Source organism: Parus major, chromosome 1, assembly GCF_001522545.3.
Source record: "Parus major isolate Abel chromosome 1, Parus_major1.1, whole genome shotgun sequence".
Taxonomy (NCBI): Eukaryota; Metazoa; Chordata; class Aves; order Passeriformes; family Paridae; genus Parus; species Parus major.
In genome coordinates, this window is record NC_031768.1 from 93,725,421 (window position 1) to 93,747,321 (window position 21,901).

The 21,901-nt window shown below is 42.3% G+C and overlaps 1 protein-coding gene across 9 annotated transcripts in view; it reads left to right on the forward strand.

Annotated features, from left to right (window-relative positions):
- The first annotated feature begins 3,656 nt into the window (after positions 1-3,656).
- The window catches only part of ST3GAL6 (ST3 beta-galactoside alpha-2,3-sialyltransferase 6), a 43,835-nt gene continuing 25,590 nt past the window's right edge, over positions 3,657-21,901 (forward strand). For 2 of the 9 annotated variants that reach the window (XM_015641503.3, XM_015641522.3), the window contains exon 1: positions 5,368-5,533. In XM_015641503.3, the coding sequence (XP_015496989.1) occupies positions 5,425-5,533 (109 nt within the window). In that variant the 5' untranslated portion in view covers positions 5,368-5,424. The other 7 variants (XM_015641555.3, XM_015641540.3, XM_015641585.3 and 4 more) reach the window with 7 other exon arrangements.

A 21,901-nucleotide genomic window follows, 5' to 3' on the forward strand; every position in this document is an offset into this window, starting at 1 on the left:
GACACATTTCCTGTAATTTTTCAAACCCTTTCCCTTTTCTCTTTCCACTGTTTTGTTTGCAATGCTCTTCAAGTGTGTGTGCTTTGACCTATTTGTTGTCCTGCATATACCTAATGAAGCACAAAAATGCCTAGTGCCTATCAGATAATGTATTTCTTTACGGGTTTGTAGATGGTCACATATAAACACATGCATTAAAGGCTTCACTTTGGTTGGAAAATAGCACTTCCTAATGTGCTCAGCACCCCACATTGCATTTTACTGGAGTAAAAATAAAGGGAGGCTGTCTCAGCCTACCTGGGTTACTTCCATGACATTTCCTGCCATCATGTTTTGTTTACTGGTGTCCTGTCGCCCAGATTGAGTAGAGGACCACTGCACAGCCTGGGGCAGGAGAAAGCACTGCAATTCCCAGAAAAGGCAGGCCCTGGGGACTGAGAAAGCAGCCACAGCCTAAAATATAGTTCTTTGGTTGACCAGGTCTTGAAAAATGACCTCAAACCAGGTGGGGGTTGCACACTGTGAGCTCATGACAAACACTGTGGGTTCTGATGAGATGTGCTACAACCACTAACAAGATTTTTTTAAAGCTCGTGGGGCAGGCTTCAGCAAGTTGTCTTCTGGCAAAGAGTCTCTGGAAGAAATATCATGCAACCACAAATTGATGACTAAAGCTATGTAAGGACTGGTGCTTATTACAACTGGAACTGTAAGTACAGTGAAGAGCACCTGGGGGCAGCCCCGAGCACCTAGGCAAGGGAACTGAGAGAACCTGTGCAAAACGGTTGTGCTGAGACAGGTTTTGGAGCTCAATAGCAGAGACTTGGGCATGTGTGGGACTCAGGGCAGTTCTCATGGTGTGACATAAAGATTAGGATCAGACTGTGATGTAGGTAGTAAAACTAGCAGATGGGTGGAGAAGGGATCCCAGAATCACACAATATTCTGAGTTGGAAGGGACCCACAAGGATGTTGTGACAGTCTGTATTTCTATAAATGCATTCATCTCCCAAAGTAATTAGGAAGGGTGACAGTTCTGTTGCATTTTAGTTCTAAGACCAGAAGTGTATGATAGAGATGGTGCATTGCCTACACACAGCTTGATTAGTCATCTTACTTATTGGATTGATGGGGAAATCACTTTTATGATGCTGCAACTTTCCATTCTCTTTATTCCTTCTTCTCTCCAGTTTTGATTTTCTCATGTTCAAAGTTTTGCCTTCTGTTTCTTTTAATTCTCCTCTTTATTTTTCTCTGATTTTGCAAGCTGAGATAGAGACAACAACATTTTCTTAGTTTAGTAATAGCTCAGGAGGTACATAGTTTCTTCTGGAACCAAAATATGACTACATTTTATTCAGAATTATTTTAGTTATTGCTTTACATTTAAAGGTTTATGGGGTTTTGTGTTTGGTTTGGGGAGAGGTTTGTGTCTCAAGAGTGTTGATTTTCAACTGAAAGAGCAAATCTGTTGACTTTTTGGTCACATGCATTGTATTTGCTTGCAGGAGCATTCATTTGACTTCCTGCTAGTCAACTATTTCAAAAGCATTTTGAAAGATTCTTATTGTTGTCAAATAATTTGTTTCAAATAGACTATATCCTAATGATTCCTTGTACTTTGTGCTCAAAAATTCACTGGGTTTCAGATTAGTTACTAACTTCTTGCTTGTACAGATTATTTGGAAAACAACTAGGAACTAAACTTCTTTTTGTACTATATTAATTATTCAAATTGCCATTTGAATCCTTGAATTTAGCTCAACATACTTAGAGGACAACAAATGCCAGCTTTCATTCTGTTGCTGGTGTGGGGCAACTACAATTGCCAGAAGAAACCAAAGTGAAATTACATTAATGCAAGTTAGATTATTACATTACTTGACCACTATAATGCATTACTCCAGATAAAGGTGTATTCAGCTACCTTAGACGCAATTCTTTGTATTTCTTACACGTACTGCCTCGAATGGAAGGCAATAAACTGTGAGTGAACTTTATCCCCTATGGGCTTTGGGCTGCAATTGTGAACACCCAGCTCTTCCTGGAGTTAGATGCCTCATGCAAGACTCCGAGGAAACTGACAAACACTTAACTTGCAGTCAGCTGTAAAATCAAATGACTTCTAAGTCACCACATGGTACTACCACAGGAATGAACATTGCATGTGTCTAGCTGGCATTAGAGGTGCACCAGTAACTTGAGCCGGCCTCTGAGCCATGGCTCAGTCTTGCCCACAGCACTTTTTATTCTTCCTTCTGTGCCCTTCAGCCTGCTCAGAGATCCCTGCTGGACTGGTACCAATACCCACCTTAGCCAGAGTGAAATAAGCTCATGCACATGAACTCATTCACAAAAGATGCAGCTGCAGCACACACATCCTCTCTGGAACAGAGGCAGGAATAGCATCCATTTCCTCAAGGTTTCCTACACTCTTCCGTGGTGAATAGTCCCAGCTTCTTGTTCTGCAAAAATCTGGCACATCCTGAAAGTCCATCCTGTATCCTAAACAGAGACATGGCCTTGCAAAATAAAGCAAAGCCAGAACAAAATAATACTAATACTACATAATTTAAGAATGTCCTGAAACATATGAGCAGGGGGACTAACATGAAGTCACAAAATCAGTCTTCTAATATATCCTAATTCTGACTCCTTTGTTGTGCAACCTTAATGATTTTTTTTAAATTGGTCGTGTGCCTACGATACCTAGGCAAATTGAAGGGTAAGGACTGAAGAGCTGACAGCAAATGGGAAAAAGATACAGCAGAGTTAAATAAAGTAACATTAGAAGGTACATAATTTATCTATATACTTGGAAGAAGCTTGGTTTTGTAAAGGGCAGGATGTGAAGGGTGAAGACCTGAGGAACCTCTTGGGAGAAGGGGAAAAGTACCAAGGTATTTTCAGCTCAAGGGAAGACAAATTACAGAGGACTGAACTTTGGTTCCCAGCCCAGAACACACTGAAAGTCATCTCAGCAGGCTAAAGACTGGAATAGTCCCTGAAGAACTGACAAAATTTCCCAGCTTTCAATCTGTTATTTTTATTATGTGTACACATAGGCTGCAGAAAACTGCTGCTGAGAACGGAATCCACCTATGGTCATTCCTAGTGACAGCCATCAAAAAATAGAAGCTGCTTTTCCAATCAAGGAAGCATCTTGGTCTAATACAATGCTAAAAACACTGTGAGGTCACTGAAATATCATATAGAAAATTTTCAGATTGGAAGCGGTCAGGGCCATAGAGATAGAAACAGGAGAAGGCAATTAAATTATTAACAACCCCTCAGATTTCTTCTAGCATGATACACTCCTCTGGGCAAAATACAGCATTGATGCAGCACAGTATTCCAAACAAACTCATTTTTTCATCCTCTTTATCAGAGACAGATTTTTTTAATAACTTTCTTTTGAAATGGCACGGTCCAGTCCCAAACGGTTGAGCGCTGTTGAAGTACGGAGATGTTTTCCAGGAGCCCAGTGACTTCTGCCTGCCTTGGGTGCTGCTTCCTTTGCTCCTGGCAGCAGCTCCTCAGGGGGTAGCTCTTCCCCGGATGGCTTTCCCTGGGGTTTCACGGCAGGGGGCAAAGGTACTTGGGGAGGGAGAATCCTGCCCCTACAGGATCCCAACCCCCCTCGACACACACACGGTGACGATTAGTTTCTTATTTTAGATGGTAATTCCTGAAGGCTGGGAGTGGTTCGCTGCGCCCCGCTTTGCGGGTCTCCCCCCATCTCGGGCTGCCGGGGCGGGGGAGAGGCTCCTGCCGCCGGCCCGAGGAGGGGGAGGAGGAGGAGGAGGAAGAACAGCGTCTGCGGCTTCGCAGGGAAGTCGGTCAGAAAAGACAGACTGGTTAGTGAGGGAAAGACGCAGCACCGCTTTATCTCTCTTCACGTGTCTTCTCCCCCTGGTGAGCTTTGGTATAAATGGAGGAGGAATTTCAGCAAGCTTGAGCTAAACAACACTGCTGTCTAAATAGACAACGTGCTTCCTTCCTACGTTTTCTCTTGCAGATGGGGCTAAGCTGAACAAGCTGTCCTCTTGAATCCTGTCATAAGCACCACCATGCGGGAACCGGGCTGGACCTGCCAGAGGCTGCAGCAGCAGCCTGGGCGGCCCTGAGCAGAAGCGACGAGTTCTGCCCTCTTCTCTGGGATGATTTAAAAATAAAATAAGCTGCTCTCTTAACAGCCGGTAAGTGAACACCTCTGCTTTACCAAGTATAGCTCTGTAAATCCACTTGCACGGGCAGGGTGGATCTTGTGGATGGTGACTGAACCCATTGGACTGGGTGCGCTGGAAGTGCTTGTTCCCGAGTTTGCCGGTGGGACATGGGATGGTTGTCGGGAGACGTTCCACGGTTGGACACGATGGATCTTGGGGGGCTTTTCCAACCTTAACCGTTCCATGATCTTGCGTCATTTCAGACGGGAAAGCTTCTAGTTTTAATCTCATGTAGGCTTTGTATGCGTGCTTCCAGTTTTAAAATATCCTTCAGGTGAATGCTGATAGCAGCAGCTGCCAGCAACATTGTTATTCAGTGTAAATTACCTCGTAGTTAAAGGTGGCTGTTTCAATGCATCAGCGTGTTGCTCGGTCAAAGCACTCAAGGAATTAAACTGAATTTCCAGAGGTATGGAGCCTGCCTCTACAAGCCTCCTTTGAAGAGAAGACAATTTTAATCGGTTTGGAGAGCTGGTGAGATGAGACGGCCCAGACGTTTCCCAGAGATTCCTGGGAACTTCACGGGGAAAAAAGTCATAACGCGGCGGTGTAGTCGGGAGCTGGTTCCCGGTGGGGATGAGCCCGACAGAAAGCCGAGTGCCGCCGCCCCCCGCTTTCCCGGCGGCGCTTGGATGCGCCTGATGCCGCAGGCGGGCTGCCGGGGACCGGGGGAGAGGCCGGCCTGAGGCGCTGCCCGGGTCCGCATGCGGGGCCGGCTGTCGCCCCCGGCGGGCGTCGGGGAGCGCCGGAGGGTCCGCCGGGCACCCGGGCGCCTCCGCACACAGGTAGACGACTCTGGGGGGGTGGGCGAGAGGGAGGGAAGGGGCCGCCCGGATTTTCCCGGCTGCTTCTGGTGGGCGCGGGGCGGGGGAGCCGCCCGCCTTCCCCCGGCCTCCCGGAGCAGCTCCGCTCGCAGGCCGGGGCGGCGGGCGGAGCCTCCGCGGGGCCCCCGCGGGCGCTGGGTTGGGGCGGGCGCGGGAAGGGACGGGGGGAGATGGGGAGTTAAGGGACGGTGGGGCCCGGAGCTCCGGGGGTGGGCAGAGCAGGGCTGGGGGACGGTGGGCTCATGCGGCAGGACAGCCCCACGCAGGGGGAGCCTCCCGGCGGAGCTGACGGCGGCGCCGTAAGTAAAATGAGAGGAAAGATTCGTGGCTTCTGCTGAATTGCTTGGGTTGGGTAATCCCACCGTTTTGGCATGGCTGCCGCTCAGGCAGGTTCGGATAGAGGATTGCTTCTAGCGAGGGTACCGAAACGGAACCATTCCTTGGAAATGCCGAAGGCCTCGGAGAAGGAACAATGGCTCTGTGGGTAGACTCTGCCTTAAGCTATGCAAATCCATTATTTGCATTTTAGGAAAGAAACAAACCCTGGAAGTTTAATGTCCGCTGCCTTTTTTTTTTTTTTTTTTTTTTTTTACTATTTGGATTATTATTTGGCAGCGGGCGGTGTTTCTGTTTTAGTTAGGGCAAGCGGTGAGCTCAGTCTTGCTGTCCTTTCTCATATTAAAATTTCCAGGGAGATGAGCAGCTGATCTACTGAGATTTGTGCCTGTTGTGTTGTTACCCAGCTCAAACTTTCTATACTGTTTTCTTGAATTTTTGTCTCTCTCTTCACCCATGTTTTATTGAGCTATTCTCATATAGTGTGATTGCAGAACTGTTAAGAAAAGAATAAACTTTGTGATGGGATAAGATCACTTGTTTTAACCTGGTAATTCAGCTGAAGTGTGTGAAAATGTTATAAATAAAAAAAATACAAAAATATTACAGGTAAAAGGTATACATAAAACATTTCTTTTGGAGAGTGCCATAGTATCAGACTGGTCACTCCTAAACTGAAAGAAGTAAATTCAGAGAGGTGTTGAAGTAAAATGAAGTGTGCATGGAACAGTTTCCTACCTATCAACATGCAATACTCTTGTCTGACTAGGTCTTAGGAGTGATATTTCTGAAACTAAAACAACTCTAACAGGTAAGACTTCACCAGCTGTAGCTCTGGTTTTTATTTCACTTAAATAAATCTGCTTACCTTTCTTCCCCAGTCTGATGTAGTACCTGCTCCTTTAGCTCATCTGTCTCTGCTGAATTGAAGCAGTCCATTAAGTTAAACTTCAGGCTTGTAGCTATTATTAAGGCAGCAAAATTAAAGGTGGCTAAGTCTCAGGTCTCCCTGAAGGTCATATTGGCTTTAGCAGACTTATGCTTGTGGGATGTATGAATCATCCCCTGAGGCTCATGAGTTGCCCAGTGTCCTTATCCCTGCCTGTTCAAAGATAGGAGGAATAGTTTTCTCTGGAAGCAGTTGCCGGTTAGGGATGTGCCCATGGGAGCAGCTTCAGAGTGTTTGTTGAGACACTAAAACCTGAAAGCTGACAGATCACGAGTACCTAAGTTATAAATAGGTGAGAAAATAGGTGAATTGAAGTGCTTTGGCTAGAGAAAGGTGTTGGACAAAACATTGTGTTGATGTATACTGTGGGTGCTATTAAATAATGGCTTTAGCAATTACATAGGGGAGTTGCCTGACTGAAGAGGGAAATACAGGCGGCTGATGTGGTGACAGATCTTCACAGCGGGAAGTGCTTGAGATGCTTCTCCTTCACCACCTCCTCAAGACTTTGATAGCTTACAAGCAAAGGCAGCTTTAGAAGATTTTCGATGATTGCTTTCTTCTTAGGTGTACATTTTTGGATAGAAGCTGATATGATAGCTTATTTTTGCCATTAGCACTTTAATCTTGGGCTGGTTCTCTTTGTTGGTTTCTGAGCATGCTGTGATTAGTGTCTCTTTGTAAAAGTTTGATTTGTATTCCCAAGAAAAAGAAAACGTTTGGAAAGGTTAACATAAACCTGCTTTGGCTGATTTGTGTATTTCTTCTTGCATGTTGCTTCATGTGCTCCTGGTGTTGATTCAAGCACACTAGCCTGGAAGAGGATGCAATCGGGTGGATCATTTGAAGATAAAACTTGTGAGACAACTGTGAGTCTCCATTAGGTTGTCTACACCGTTGACTTGAAAAGGCTTTTGAGGAAAGGCTCTTGGGTTTTTGGGTTTGTTTTTTTGTTTGTTTTTTGGTGTTTGGTTTTTTTGTTTGTTTTTGTTTTTTTGGTTTTTTGGGGTTTTTTTTTTGTTTTTTCTTTTGTTCCTCCACAGTATAGCTTGAGCTGTAGCACAGGATCTTAGTTTTGCTTCATGCATGATGTGAGGTGCTCTGCCTTGGCTCCCTAGTTAAATGCATTTTAGGAATAGTCTCAAGACTTTTTGAAATACCTTTTTTACAGACAGCTTTCCCTACAGATGTTTGCACTATTTCAACTAAATCAGTTGAAGTGTGCACTGAATGCTGAGGAGGGGTTCAGTTTTTCAAGCTTATGACGTGTAATTTGTTGTTAATTTGAATAATTTATTCATGAATTTCTCTATAAGGCTAGAGAGCTGTACAAGCTGTAGAATAATAGTGAGTGACTAATTTATGGGGTAACTGAATGTACATAATTTTTTCCTTTTTCAGAATCTCTATTTTCTATTGTCTGTTTACTCAAAATACCAAAAGCTTTTTAACAGAGTAAATATGCCCCTGAACTTTCCCTTTAATCCAGTTTCTTCTACCTTTTCTCTTTTAGATACGGTTGCTTGTGTACTTATTCACACCCTTCAAGGGAAATCAAAATAAAACTACTCGTACTTACTGTTTGCTCTGTGAATTGCCTAAAGCTTAAATCTTACTTTTATCTTCCTTCTACAGAAGAGCCTAAACCTCAGCTTTTCTTGGTTTGATATGTGTTGAGGTCTAGAGAAAAACAGGATGTGCATGCTGTTGTTTTCTTTTTTAACAGCAGTTAACACTTTGCAGTTCAGTGTATTAATCACTGATATCAGTAGTGGCATTTGTACAGAAAGATTGAAAAGTGATGGGCAGTATTAGCTAGCGTGGGCCATGAAAAAAAAAACAGGGAATGTATGGGTCGCATGCAGTGTCACCACCTTTTGAAAAATGGGTTGAAAAAATGCAGGTACATAATGTGGTAATTCTGTATTACTAAAGGTATTCTGCAGCAATATTTCTTCCTATGTTCTGTACCTATCATTCTAAAATCCCGTGTCCTTTTTAAGTTAATTTTGCTCAGGTGGGTTGGCTCTTCAGCCTTCCAGGCTTGGTCATTCTTTGGTCTTAAAGGCAAAAATGAAGTCTTGGTGTCCTATGTGGAAGACCCTTTGCAGCACTGTCACAGAGTGAGCAAATTGTGAATGTCCTTGGATAATACCCAAAGTTTGTGTGGAACTGGCCAGTTACCTCTGCTCCCAACCCTAACAGCAGCAGTAAAACTGGAGTATGGTGTGCCAGGGCTGTTTTTTACATTCTAGTGTAAATGGAGAGCAAGGAAGAGCAAGATAAAAAAAATTGAATACTTTCCACTTGCCCTGACTGCAAAGGAAAGGCTGGAAAACCTACAGAGCCAGTTGGTCTTACCTCCTTTTAGGAGGACCAGAATGGAGTAATCTAGGAACTGGTTTTAAGAGCAGGCAGGAGTGAAATGACGGTCTGTCATAACCACTGAAGCTCTTAACATCTGTTGATTTACAGTGCAAGTTTCCATTTCCTGAGCTGTAGTATTGCTTTCTTTTGGGTCACTAGCCAGTAGGAAACTTAATTTGTGAGGTGTGTGGCTAGCAGTCTCAGATTTCCACAGACTCTTCTACTCACATTTAAAAGAATAGGCCTTTTAGCTCTTGTTGTGTGTGCAGGTCAGAAAGCATGATGCAGAGGTAGAAACGGTGGGTTTTTCTCACTGCAATAGAGACAGGAATGTTTGCTGCCCAGGAGCTGTTGGTGAATGAAATCTTGTTCGTCATTTGCCAGTTAAAGTAGGTATTTCCTAGTTCTTTGAAGTTACAGAACCTGACAGTCTTGCATCATCCACCAGTGTCACATCTGAGCACCCTGGAAACATCATCTCTATCTCCTCAGTGCTTCAGGTAGTCTGAAGTTGATGTGTAGGACTGAGACCAGGAGGAGGTTAGTGGTGTAGATGGCAGATAGGCTTTAAGGTTTGTTTGAACACAAGATTTGCACAAGATTAAATGGAGCCATAGTATTGAATCCACTTGGTGAAGCATGGAAGCAAGTTAGGATTTGTCCAGATTGCTGAACATGCACAAGGCTTGCTGGCATGTGGTAGCTAGTCTTGATCATGCCCTTGTGTAGACAAGTTGTTGCCTTCTCATTTTCTATCTGGGAAAAGCCTGGGTTTGAATTTTTTTTTTTTTTTTTCTTTTTTTGGTTATTGTTTTTTCCTGCAGGAAACTGTTAAAACTATGGCTAGCTTTTCTTGTTCAAATTTTTGCAGTATTTAATAAGACTTGTATCAGCTGGGAAGCTGGAGTGCTGTATAAACCTGTCCCTCCCAGTTTTATAACCCATGTCAGTTTTAATTTTCTGTTCTCAGAAAGTGCAAGTATGGGTGGATGAGGGGAATGAAACAAAGAATGGCCATGAAATGCTGTCCCTAAGTAATCATCTGCTGTCACTGCTGGAGACAGAACTGCACTTAGATGGACACTGGTCTGAAATAGCCAAGTGTTTCTTGCACTTTCATTGCTCATCTTGTGAGCAATCTACCAGGCCTGGTGGATGATGCAAGACTGTCAGGTTCTGTAACTTCAAAGAACTAAGAAATACCTATTTTAACTGGCAAATGATGAACAACAACATTCACCAACAGCTGCTGGGCAGCAAACATTCCTGTCTCTTTACTGCAGTGAGAAAAACCCATAGGATCTACCGCTGCATTGTGCTTGGATGCCCCTGCTCCAAAACAGGTCAGTCCCACCCCCCTATACATGACATTGTATAGGCAAAAAACTGTCAGCACAACCCACCTTCAAAAATTACCTGCCCAGGAGGGAGCTATGTTAACCTACAATTACATGAGGGAGAAAAAGAAAAAAAAAAAAAAAAGATTAAGGCAAAAAGACAACTTCCATTTCTTTCTTACCCTGACAAAAGGACTTCTCCCCTCATCCCACATGTGATGCAATTTGTATTTTATACATACACACATATTCTGTGTTAACTATTAAATGGACATCACATTTCCTCTGCCCACCTCTGCCAAGGCTCTGGGTAAGCTCATGCCCCTCACACCATTCTCATTTCACTGCTGGCCTCAGGACTCTGCAAAACAGGGAAAACAAGCAAGGTGTGGATACCACTGCAATGCAAATGTCAGTCTGGAGATCCAGTCTACCAAAGAACTTTTCTGAACTCTGCAGCAGATCTTTGTTGTAGTGTTTCTGACCTGCACACACAACAAGAGCTAAAAGGGCCATTCTTTTAAAAGTGAATAGAAGAGTCTGTGGAAATATGAGACTGCTAGCCACACACCTCACAAATAAAGTTTCCTGCTGGCTAGTGACCTGGGTTTTGAGTAGCCAGGTGATTAAAATGCTGGTTAGTGTACATAGTGGTAGTGCAGTTTCTCAAGAGTGACTGCTTTTTCTTGCAGTAGGTGTTAAGGAAATACTATTACTTTATTTTCATTGAAATAATTTGAGTGGAATAGTTATTTTCATTCTTCCCTGCTAATGGCACGCTGTAATTTGTTTTCAACTTGGGACATTGGTTCTTAGATGGCTTAGCCTCCAGCTAAGTTTGGCTTTGTATTAAAGAGTTCTAACCTAAATAGAAAATGTTATTCATAGCTTTGCAGAAAGAGATGTAAGGTGAAATGGAATATCTCATTCTTCACTTTTCACAGAGAACATTATTTATAATAAATACTGGTTAGTGTTGAAGTGACTTTTTGAAGCTGGGTGACTGAAGTCAGCTAACAGACTCAAGTAAGTTACCTGTTAAGTGGTTGAAAAGGGTGTCTGAGTTGTTGAAGTTCATACAACTCTTTTGGGAAATTTTGGCACTTCCATATGTTTGTGCACAGCATTTTAAAATTTGAGCACTTTTCTCAGTGGCTAGAGACTCTTCTGACACCTCTACCACACAGCTGTATGAGAAGATAAAATGGAGTCATATTTTCAATGTCTTTCTGTTGTATGTGCTTTCTGATCTTTAATGAAAAATTAGTTTATAGGGTTTTTGTTCTACCCAGCTGGGTGTTTATTTATGTAAAACTTAAGGAGATCTCAAGCACATTAAGTTCCTAATATCTTGAATTTGACTGAAATCAGCCAAAGGGTTTCAAAAGTTTTATAGGGAAGGAAAGAAAAGGCATATGTGCACACAACCAGGGTATGGTTGCACAAATCTCATTTCATGCTGAAAACACATGTGATAGAACAGAACAAAAAGCCTTTTACTGTATGGCATTTCATGCTCTAATGGAGTTCTGCATCGTCTGTGGCATGGATAGCAATCCAATAGGACGTGGTGGTGCTGGAGGCTGAGCTGCGTTTGGCGCAGTCGGGGTAGCAAGAAAAGATGTCAGTAGGCAACACAGCAGGTGCAGTGTATATTGCTCTAGAAGACTATAAGTTTTATGCTGAAGGAAATATTAGACTTTGTGTTTTATCACTGGTGCAGCATGGGCCAGTTTGGTTATGGGAGAGCAGATCTGTGCCACAAAATCCACTGCCCTGCTGTCATCTCACAGGGAGGTGAGCCCCGTCTTACCGGACTCTTACTCTCTTGCCATCAGAGGAGGTACTCTGATGCAGCCCTGAGCATATCCAGTGCTCAGAAAAGACCAGGTAGGGGAGGATAATTAATCTGTTTAAAGATGCTGTGGTCCTGAAGTAATTCCTCATCATTTTGCTGCAGCATTTAAGGACTGGTGAAACAGAATTGGACTGCAAAATCAGACACCCTGTTTCACCTACAACAAACCAGACTTGGATTGTAAAGGAGCAAAACAAACTGGCAGAGGGAGCTGTGATATGCAGGAGAAGGTACTGTGTGAAGCCACTGCTCTAGCAGAGACTAGGCTGCTTGTCTTCAGCTTGCCCTCAGTTTGCTGCCTGGCTGCCTTTGTGCCTCCTTGCTCTCATCGGGGATTCTAAGCATTTTGGCAGCCTCCAGCAGGGCTGTGAGTCTGGCAGGGAGGGTGCATGGGTGGGGTGATAGGCACCTTTGACTCCTCTAAGTTTTAGGCAGGACTGTCCTTTTCAATTACTGAAACAGAAAAATGGGCAAGAGGAAGCAATATATCAATTTTGGGGAGGAAAGGGGTTATGTTTAACCTTCAGTGAGAATTGAGGTCTGAAATTCTTGTAAGTGGGTGTCTCTGTGTAGCACTGAGAAAAGCATATAAGCCTTCACAGCGTGCTGTAGTGACTAATGTAGGCAGCTTTCCTCCCAGACAGATGGCAATTAAGATTACCATCAGATATAATTAGCTTTCCTCTTGCATAGGTAAGAAGACTCAAGTGCATAATTCAGGGCTATGAACTGCACTATAAGATGGATACCCACTAAAAGTTGGCACTGCAATACAGATTGCTGTAGTATCACTTTATTTTTCTGAGTACACAGAAGTTCATAAATGAACACGTGCAAACTTTTCTGCTGGAAAGAGCTGAATTCTGTTACAGCAACTAACAGCTGCCCTGTGAAGAATTCCAGTTCTGGGTTTACATTGTTTTGCCTGCTCATTTTTATTCTCTGTTTTTGTTATGAATTTGATTTCAGTTTTGTTTAAGGAAACATGATGAATGATACTCTAAATGCTGAACTCAGATACACCTTCATCTGTGTTCCACTTGAAAAGCTCACTACCTTACAAATTGTTTATCTCCTTTTTTTTTTTACATTTTATGCATGTAGACTCACTGGTAACCTTTCCTATTCAGAGAAGATGCCAGGACTTTACAGTGTTAAATGTTCTACAGGCCTACATTTTTCTACAGTGTTGCGTATCTTGTAGCTCTCAGTCCTCAGGATATGCGCTGTTTGGATATTCCGTGTGGTAGTTTTTCCTTTCACGTTTAAGAAACAAAACAAAGCACTGAAAGCCTTTAGGGAATCAGATACAGGCTCTGATGCAATCTGTACAATGGTTTTTTGTGAGTTCTAAAACATTTTATGTCCACAGAGTGTTCTCATGATTATGAAGCGGCTCATTAGAGCTTTTCTTATGGGTGGTTTTGTTGTTATTGTAAATAATGCATTTGAGCTTCAGTGCTAAGAAAACAAAGCTGTGTATAAAGAAGGCTTGTGAAAATAGTTTTAATGTTTATAATATTCAGATTTTTCCAGTTTGTCATTGTTGGTTTGGGATTAGTTTTCTGATGGTAGTTAGCAGTGAAGTTTTGTGTTCTGATTTTCATGTTCCAAAGGCAAAGTCAATGCCTTTCATTGAGAGCACTGGGAAATGCAAGGCATTAACATTATCAGAGAAGCTGCTCAAACTGCTGGTGTCCTGCAGATTTCTTCCCAGCTGGTAGGATCCCTGCTGTGAGAAGCTTCCAAGATTTTGTAGTAGTGTGGGATAAGTGCTACCACTTATCTCCATTTTCCTCCCTCCCTGAATTAATTTAGCTTTGCACTTTCCATTTACGTGTTTTGCTGCATTCCTGAGAATCCCGGCGCTCTCCTTTGCACAGATGCCTTGCAGCAGATTGACTTGCAGAATTTGCTAGTGGGGTAAATTGCATCACAAACAGCTGGGGATTTAGGGGATTTTTTTAGTTGTTGGTTTGGGGCTTTTTTTTGAGTGGTGGTGGCATAGGTTTTTAAAACAATTTTTTTCTTTGGCAGTTGAGGCAAGACAGAGTCAACACAGCAAAAATGAAGAAATGTGTTTGGGGCTCTGACTACAGACGTGTTTGGCATGTTATTTAAATGAAAATTTAACTGTTCTGTTTTGTATGCTGGCCCACGTGCATGTTCACACCTATTTTCCGGTCCTCTTAATCCACACAAACTTGCCTAGTGTAACCTGTTCATTTTTAAAATATGGTAATATGGACAGTAAAAATTACAGTAAAAAGCTGTGCCATCTCATGATGGCAGTCCTGGTGCATTTGAAATTTATCGTGAGTGGGGTTTACAAAGGTTACTGTGGAAACTAGTCATAAAAAAAGCACCTGTTTGTGTTTAGGGAGAGATTCTGATACCAGTATGGACCAGGACTGATACTGTTAACAGTGAATTGAGAAAGTAGTCTGATCTGCTTGGGATTTATTGTCCATGTAGATGAGGAGCATTTAATTCTTCGGGTGCTGGTAGCGAAGCTAGTAGATAAATCCTCTGTTATTTGCTGGGGGAAAGAAAAGGCAACAAAAATCCCACCATGTTTTTCCCTTTGCCCTTGAGCCCTAATTCTGCTTGTGAGTGGGCTTTAGTGTTGTGGGGTTTTGTGTGTTTCGTTTTCTTGGATTTTTTGGGGGAGATTTATTTTAACCTGGTGTTGAGATTTGTTCTTTCCTTCTCCCTAACTGACTGGTAGATTTAGTTTGATAATTCAAGCCATTTCAGTGAGAACTGAGGTAAAATCACTAGCTCCAAATCAGTCAGGATGTTTTGGATATCTCCTAGGCATTGCTAGAAGACAAAGTGTGCCTTGTTTTAAGGTGAACTTAATGCTGTACTGAATGTGCGCATATAATAAGTACAGATTAGATTTTCTGGTTCGACCTTTATTTGTTTAGATTGATCATAGTTCCTGGAGAAAATAATGGTGAGTTGGACAGGGTTGTAGTGGAACTGTTTTGAAACCTGACTAATTTGCCTTTTCCCAGCTATTTCTCCTTCCACGTTTTTCTGGTTTTTTTTCTCGCTGGGAAACCTTAGAAGGATTGCTGGTTTGACCTCAATGCTCTGACTCTGCAGGTACTTGTGGACAAAGAACAGTGGTGTGAATGAGTAACTGATGTAGTACTAGGTTGCATATCTTCCAATTAATAATTTTCTATTTCTTGAAGCATTGTGTAGTATTTCTGTGGTCTTGGCTTTTTTAAAGGGAGGTGAAGAAGTAAAACAACTCAAAATCATGATGCTCTATTCCTTGCAGGAAGAGCAGCCCAAGCTGACTGAAACCTTTCAGTTGTGTAAGTCAGAGAAGAAAATGGCCTGAACTCTGACCTCCAGGAAATGTTCCATGGCTTGTTTATATTCCAGTCCCTTCTGGAAAAAGAGCTAAGGAAAAGGGAGAACAGACTGGGAAGGAATAGTGTTGTCACCACAGCTTGCAGAAGCTTGGATGGATTTATAATACTCTGTTTCTTTGTTCTTTCATTTATTATACAGACACCTATGATGTGTAATATATAAATAGCAACCTATCTTAGGCTGGCTAAAGCTTTAAAGGTTAATCTGGGAGAAGATAAGAAGGCTAGGAAAAAGTATGAGCTGAGGTTGTATTACTGACTTTGTGTATGGGGGTTTAATATTTTTACTAAAGATACAGTTAGAGCTGGATTTTTATATTTGGTTAAAGCTTGGGGAGTTGAGGAAGCAGAGCTATCTGTGCTCAGCTCATACTTGTGTTTGACTTTGCATGCACAGGTTAGCTGCTGACCAAACCCCAAATAATTGTTTGTGTACTGTCCTGCATCTCTGTGGCAGCTGGCTGTGACAGAAACTGCTTATCTGTATTCTAAATACATAGGAGAAAGAATGAAGGAAAAGAAGTGAAGTGTGTTGCTGGGAGGGCTGTAGAGAGTCAGGACAGGGAAAGCATATGGAAAAGTCTGTTCCCAACTTATGTGTGCCTTTGCATCAATTGTCTGCTTTTTGACCTCTCTCATACCAAGGCACAAAAACAGGCAAGAAGATGAAGCTGTGGATTTGATCTTACTCTTGATTGTAATTACAGGCAAGGTTTCTGGAAATCTGTGGTACTTAAAAAGCACCAGTTAGATGAGAATCCAGTAGTTAATTCTTCTTTCTCCTCAAATCCACAAGTTGTGTTTGGATCTATCCAGGGCAGCCTGAGTTAGCAATGTTTAACTGTGTGTCCGTTATTGTTAACTGTGTGTCCTAAGCAATCTTAGAACATTAAAGAATATTGTTTTCTATCTCAGAGGGAAAAAATAATTAAAAACAACATTTACCAGATGAAAAATATCCATCCAGTTGTTGCATTTTTGTGCTTGCAGTTTTAATTGTGTGTCTGTGCCATGCCATGGAGCGTGCTGTCACTTTGAGCTGCTGCCAGGGATCCACACTGTACTGTGATAATCAGCCAAAATACTAGCTCAGATCTCAAGGGTGGCATAGCAACCCTGTGATAGCCCCAAGCTGGAGGTGACATGTTTCTGCATCTCAACAGGGCTAAAGAACTCAGCCTCAGACAATTCATTGAATACTGCTCCTATCTGAGGGCCGTTTCAGTGGTACCCAGTGCCTGTGCTCCCTTGTACTTTGCACACCAGGATGCACTGGTTGATGCTTTGTGCTTCTGGTTTTCATCTGTGGAGCTGGTATTTCATGTCAGTTAGAAGTGATATGAAATTTTGCATTGGTAGGCCCAGAAGTGATATCTCTGTGAAGCAATGCACAATTGATTGTGGTGCCTCAGAGAACAGGATCACAGCATTTTCTATTGCAACCAAATTGGGACCGGTTTCAGTAAGCTTTAAAAAGCTTGCAAGTTCACCTGGCTTGTACATATGCCTTTTTGCTCTCCAAGAAACAGTCTGATGAATGCATGCGGCTTCTGATTTCTTTCTGATTCTGCCCCCGCTGTGGGGTATGTGTAAGAGTTCCTGGGTCCTCTGGCAGAAGGAGGGAAGAGGAGGGAAAAAGGAGTTAACCACTGAACAGGTGACACTTTTTCTCATGCAGTAAGATCAAGGGAGTCTGAGCATGGGGATGAGACTGTAAGTCAGGACATGCAGGCCTTTTGCAGCTTTTGCCAAACCCTCTGTATTGATGACATGTCATCTTTGAAGGATACCAACTTGTGTTATTCTGATCTTGTTTGATCTGATGAGGTGAGAATGTGTGGGGCTGGAGATAAGGTTTGGAGAGCTGTAGGTGCTGTGTTGTCTGTTCTAAAAACACAGAGATGAGCTGTGCTTGTTCCTTCAGCCTTTGGGAAGGTAGCCAACCTTCCTTTTCCTCCAGATATGCTGTCTAGGTAAATTAGTTTTAGAGGGAGTGAAAGTACAGTAGATTTAACTGGACTTGAAATCTTTATCAGTATCCTTTAGCCAAAGGATGTGTTTGTGTGGGAAGAATTTCTGAGATTATAAATACATCTTCACAGCCACACAAGAGGGAAAGTGATGCAGAGATCTTGTGGACTCTGGACAAAAGCAAATTGAAGTAGCAATCATCAGTGAAAAAATACTAAGCCGCTTTTTCATTTTGCTTGGCCCAACAGGCAGTTATGCTCTGAAGGAAAAAAAAATACCAAAGTCTATTGGTACTGAAAGACAAAACTGAAATAAAAGAATCTTGAATTGCCCACAAAGTAATAAATGTACTGCTGTCTCTTGTGGTACAGAATGTTTCACCATTAGCAGGATGATGAAGGGGTGGGAGACAAGCACTTAGGCCCTAAAAACAATCTATTGCAGGCTGTCCTGAAATACTGCACAAGGTCAAAGATGGGCACAGCTCTAGTCTGTATCTCCACAGTAAATTAATGTCAACAGAGGCTGCATTTCTGGCTGTAGGAGCTGATAAAGAACAAAAATTGACTAAATTTATTAAAGATCTCTACTGCTGTGATGTCATATCTACTGGATATTATCACTTACTGCTGCGTACTTGGAGAAAAGGTTATCTTGCTATTTGTTAGGCTTGCTGCAGTATTTGGACACAGAGGAAATGAAAGGGGAAACATTGGTAAGTTTGCTTAAGAGAGAGAAGCTGTGTTTGGAGAAATACTGTCTTTTTTTTTTTCTTTTCTTTTTTTTTCCCCCCAGATACGTGTATATTGTGGAAGTAAAATAGGTAGTTTGGTGTGCTCTTGGAGAGGAAGAAGGCATCAGTTGTCATAGTCAGCAAATTGTTCCTCTCCTGCTTATCCCCATGTTGATGGAAGAGATTAGGGCAGAGAGTGCAGGGAATGAGTTTGGCAGCAGTTTACATGTATGTGTGGTGTGGTGCTGGCAGTGCTTAGTGACATTTTGACACAGTAGAATCTTAGTTTTTTTTAGTGTCATGGTTTGTACGGGTTCTCAGGAACAGGAATAACTGCTTTGGTTTGGTGTGAGGCAGGACAGGTTAACAAGAAACTTTTCCAATTCTGATGTTGTGAAATGTACAGCCTCAAAACCAAGTCCTCGTTGTTGGACAGTTAGAAAACTAGTTTTAATTCTGATCCACTTTGGTAGGATAACCCAGTACATCTCACTTAAACAGTATTTCTGAGGACTTTTTGTTTCTTAAACTAAAATCAAAAGGAACATTGGAAATTATGAGAATTTCAGGTGCATGGGAGTGAGGGAAGGCACTAGACTGACTCAGCCATTTCAGTACCTTTAAGACTGTGTAGCAGTGCTGTGGTGTAGTCTCTCTGCAGCATTCCCTTCCTGAGGTGAGGGAGAATTAATGAACAATGCAATTAGGCACATACTTAGAGAAAGAACTGGAAGAGTAAATGATGAATAGTGTTTATATTTGGCAGAAGAAATACATTGGTGCTATAATGTGCTCATATTTTACAGCTTAACTTGAGAAAGATGATGATGTGAGAACTCCTTCCTCGATTGTTCTTTTGCTGCATGGTTGTTTCACCAGGTGTGTGCTACATCCTGCCCAAAAGGAAGCAGTGCTGCAGGTTATGAGTTCAAATGCACAAAGCCACTGACTACATCTTAAAAATTTTGGTGTTTCTTTTTAAAACTTTATTAGGTTTTTATGTGCTTTTTCCTCTGTCCCTTTAAATTTCAAGGTCTGCTCAAAGCATATTTTCAAGCTTGCTTCCTCCCCCATAACTACAAGGGCTAGGAATCCAAGGTCCTAGCTCGGTGAGCTAGGAAAATTCAGTGAGCTGAAATTTTCAGGCTGTCATTTAATGGCAACAGCAGCAAAGAACTTACATGGTCTTGTGACAGTTTATAAAGCTAAGATTGTTTCAGGCTGCGTAGTATTTAATTTAGTAGTAACTACTTAATTTTATAGTTAAATACTTACTACCTCTACTTCAGTAGCAGCCAAAGATACTTCACAAAATAAGTAGGACAAATGAAAAAGCTTCCTGCATTGTGCTATTAGCACTAGTAATTTTTAAGGAAGAAATTAAGGCTTACAAGGGTTGCAAGAGAAAGGTGATGGTAGTGTGGTCATTTGGTTGCCCAGTCCAACAGCTGTAGATTTCTGCAGGGTTAATTCGGTGGCCTGACTGCATCAACTGCAAGTGTAAATTGAAAGATAAACAGAGGGTGTGAGATAGTGGCTCATAGCAGATACCACACTGTACTAGAATAAAGATTAATTGTAAATAGTGATGGGCCTCTTAAAAGGATGGGGGTTCCCTGCTTCCACCAAGGGAAGAAAATATTAGCCTCAGGTCTTACATAGTTAATAGGTCATATACCCAAGTGAGTCTTCCTGGTGAATTGATGGGAGCTTGAGGGGATCTGTCTGTCAGTTAGAGATGCAGGCTGATCACTGAGGTTGTCTAATACTATAACAGTCAGTCTTGTTTAATTGTAACTGTGTCCTCTGGGGGAGGTGGGAAGTTGACCCACAGAAGTTAGCTTAGATTGCTATTAAAAAAATGCCCATGATTTTTTTGCAGCACTTACGTATCCCTTTGCTTGCTTTCAGAAAATTGACTAGCTTGACACCATGATTGTACTGGGCCCCTTGTTCCTTTCAGTATGTAGATCACTGTAGGGTTTTAAGAAAGAGGAGGAAATTGAATAGTTGAGTTCCAGCTTTGTCTTCCTTTTGTTTAACTCTGATTGACATTGACCTAAGGGAGGGAACCATGGCCTCTGTTGATGGGCTTAAATCAATCTGCTTGCTTTTGTGTTGAAGTAAATAAATCGGAATGGAACTGCTGCTTTTCCATCTGAACTGTGTCTTCTCAATTTCCTATTTTCTTGCATCTCTAATTATGGGAATTTTCTAGTGCAATATTTGCATTGTAGGAGTTTGTTTCCCTTTGATTAACTTTCTACAATACTCAGCTGTTTTAAAATAGGATGGGAGAGCTGGAAGATGCTGTCATCATTAAAAATACACCCAGAATAATTTCTTCTGTAAACAAGGCAATGGTTCTGTTTACTAAACCAGATTAAGAGAGACAGTCTTCTTAGAGAAGACCTTCTTGGACACAGAACTTTCTCTCAAACACGGAATGAAGCCAGGCACTGGGGGATGGGATGGTGAGAAGATACTTATATAATTTAAGACCATTTAATGTGTCTGAGGGCTGAGTTAGGTACACTCTTAATGATTGGTAGTTTGGAGCTGGGGTGGACTCATTATCACATGTGTGCCAGGCTGAGTGTCCTACATAAAACACTGGAAGTTTTGTTATAGATCCCTTTTAATCCTGTTTGAAAGATGATGCTGACTTCTGTTCTCCTGTTTTAATTATTTTTTTTTTCTAGATTGTATGAATATCTTTGTAAATGCTTCACAAGTGGAAGAATTTCTTTTCCTCTCTGTGAAAAATACTGCTATGAATAATATTTTTGGTTTTTAGTAGATCCTTTATAGGCTGCTTTTCCTTGTGTTTTTCTCTGTTTTGTAGCTCGGTCTGACTCTTCAGCAAGGTTCTTTCTTACACTGAAGTCAGCAAAATCAGCAATTTAATCAGTTGCTAATTTAGCAACTTTATTTGAAGAGCTGGTTTGTTCTGTTTAACTGAAGTTTGCTTTGATTGAATTAGGGAGTAAGGATACATGCTTTAGTGGGATGTTTTGGGAAATCTTTTCAAAGCAGGAGGGGGTAAAAGTACTGGATAGTGGAAGGAAAAAAGCTGCTAGAGTAGAGTGTCTTTTTCAAGCAAATAATAGCATCACTTAGGTTTGAAAAGATTATGGAGTCCAGCCATTAGCCCTGCACTGCCAGATCCACCACTCAAACATGTCCTCAAGTGCCACATCTAGACATCTTTTAAATACCTTCAGAAATGGTGACTCAACCACTTCCCTAGGCAGACTGTTCTGTGCTCGACAACCCCCACAGAGATTTTTTTTCCTAATACCTAATTTAAACATCCACTGGTGCAACTTGAGACTGTTTCTGCTTGTCCTGTCTCTTTTTGCCTGGGAGAAGAGTCCATCCCCCACCTTGCTACAAATTCACTTCAGGTGATGTAGAGAGTGACAAGGTCCCAACTGAGCTGCTGCTTCTCCAGACACTTCACCAGCTTTGCCCTTCTCTGGACTTGGTCTGGCACCTCAGTCTGTCTTGTAGTCAGAGGCCCAAAACTGAGCACAGGGTTCAAGGTGTGGCCTCACCAGTCTTGAGAACAGAGGAGTGAGTGATGTCTTTCCTCATCTTGCTGGCCACACTTCTGCTGATCCAGGCCAAAATGTCATTGGCCATGTGGGCACACACTGGCTCATGTTCAGCCAGTGTTGACCAGCACCCCCAGGTTCTCTTCTGCCAGACAGCTTTCCAGCCACTCTTCCCCTTCCTGTAGTGCTGCTTGAGGTTGTTGTGACCCAGACAGAGGAGTTGGACTTGGCCTTGTTGATCCTCCTCCAGTTGGCCTTGGCACATTGATCCAGCCTGTCCAGATCCTTCTGCTGAGCCTTCCTGCACTCCAGCAGATCAGCACTCCCACTTGGTGTTACCTGCAAGCTGAG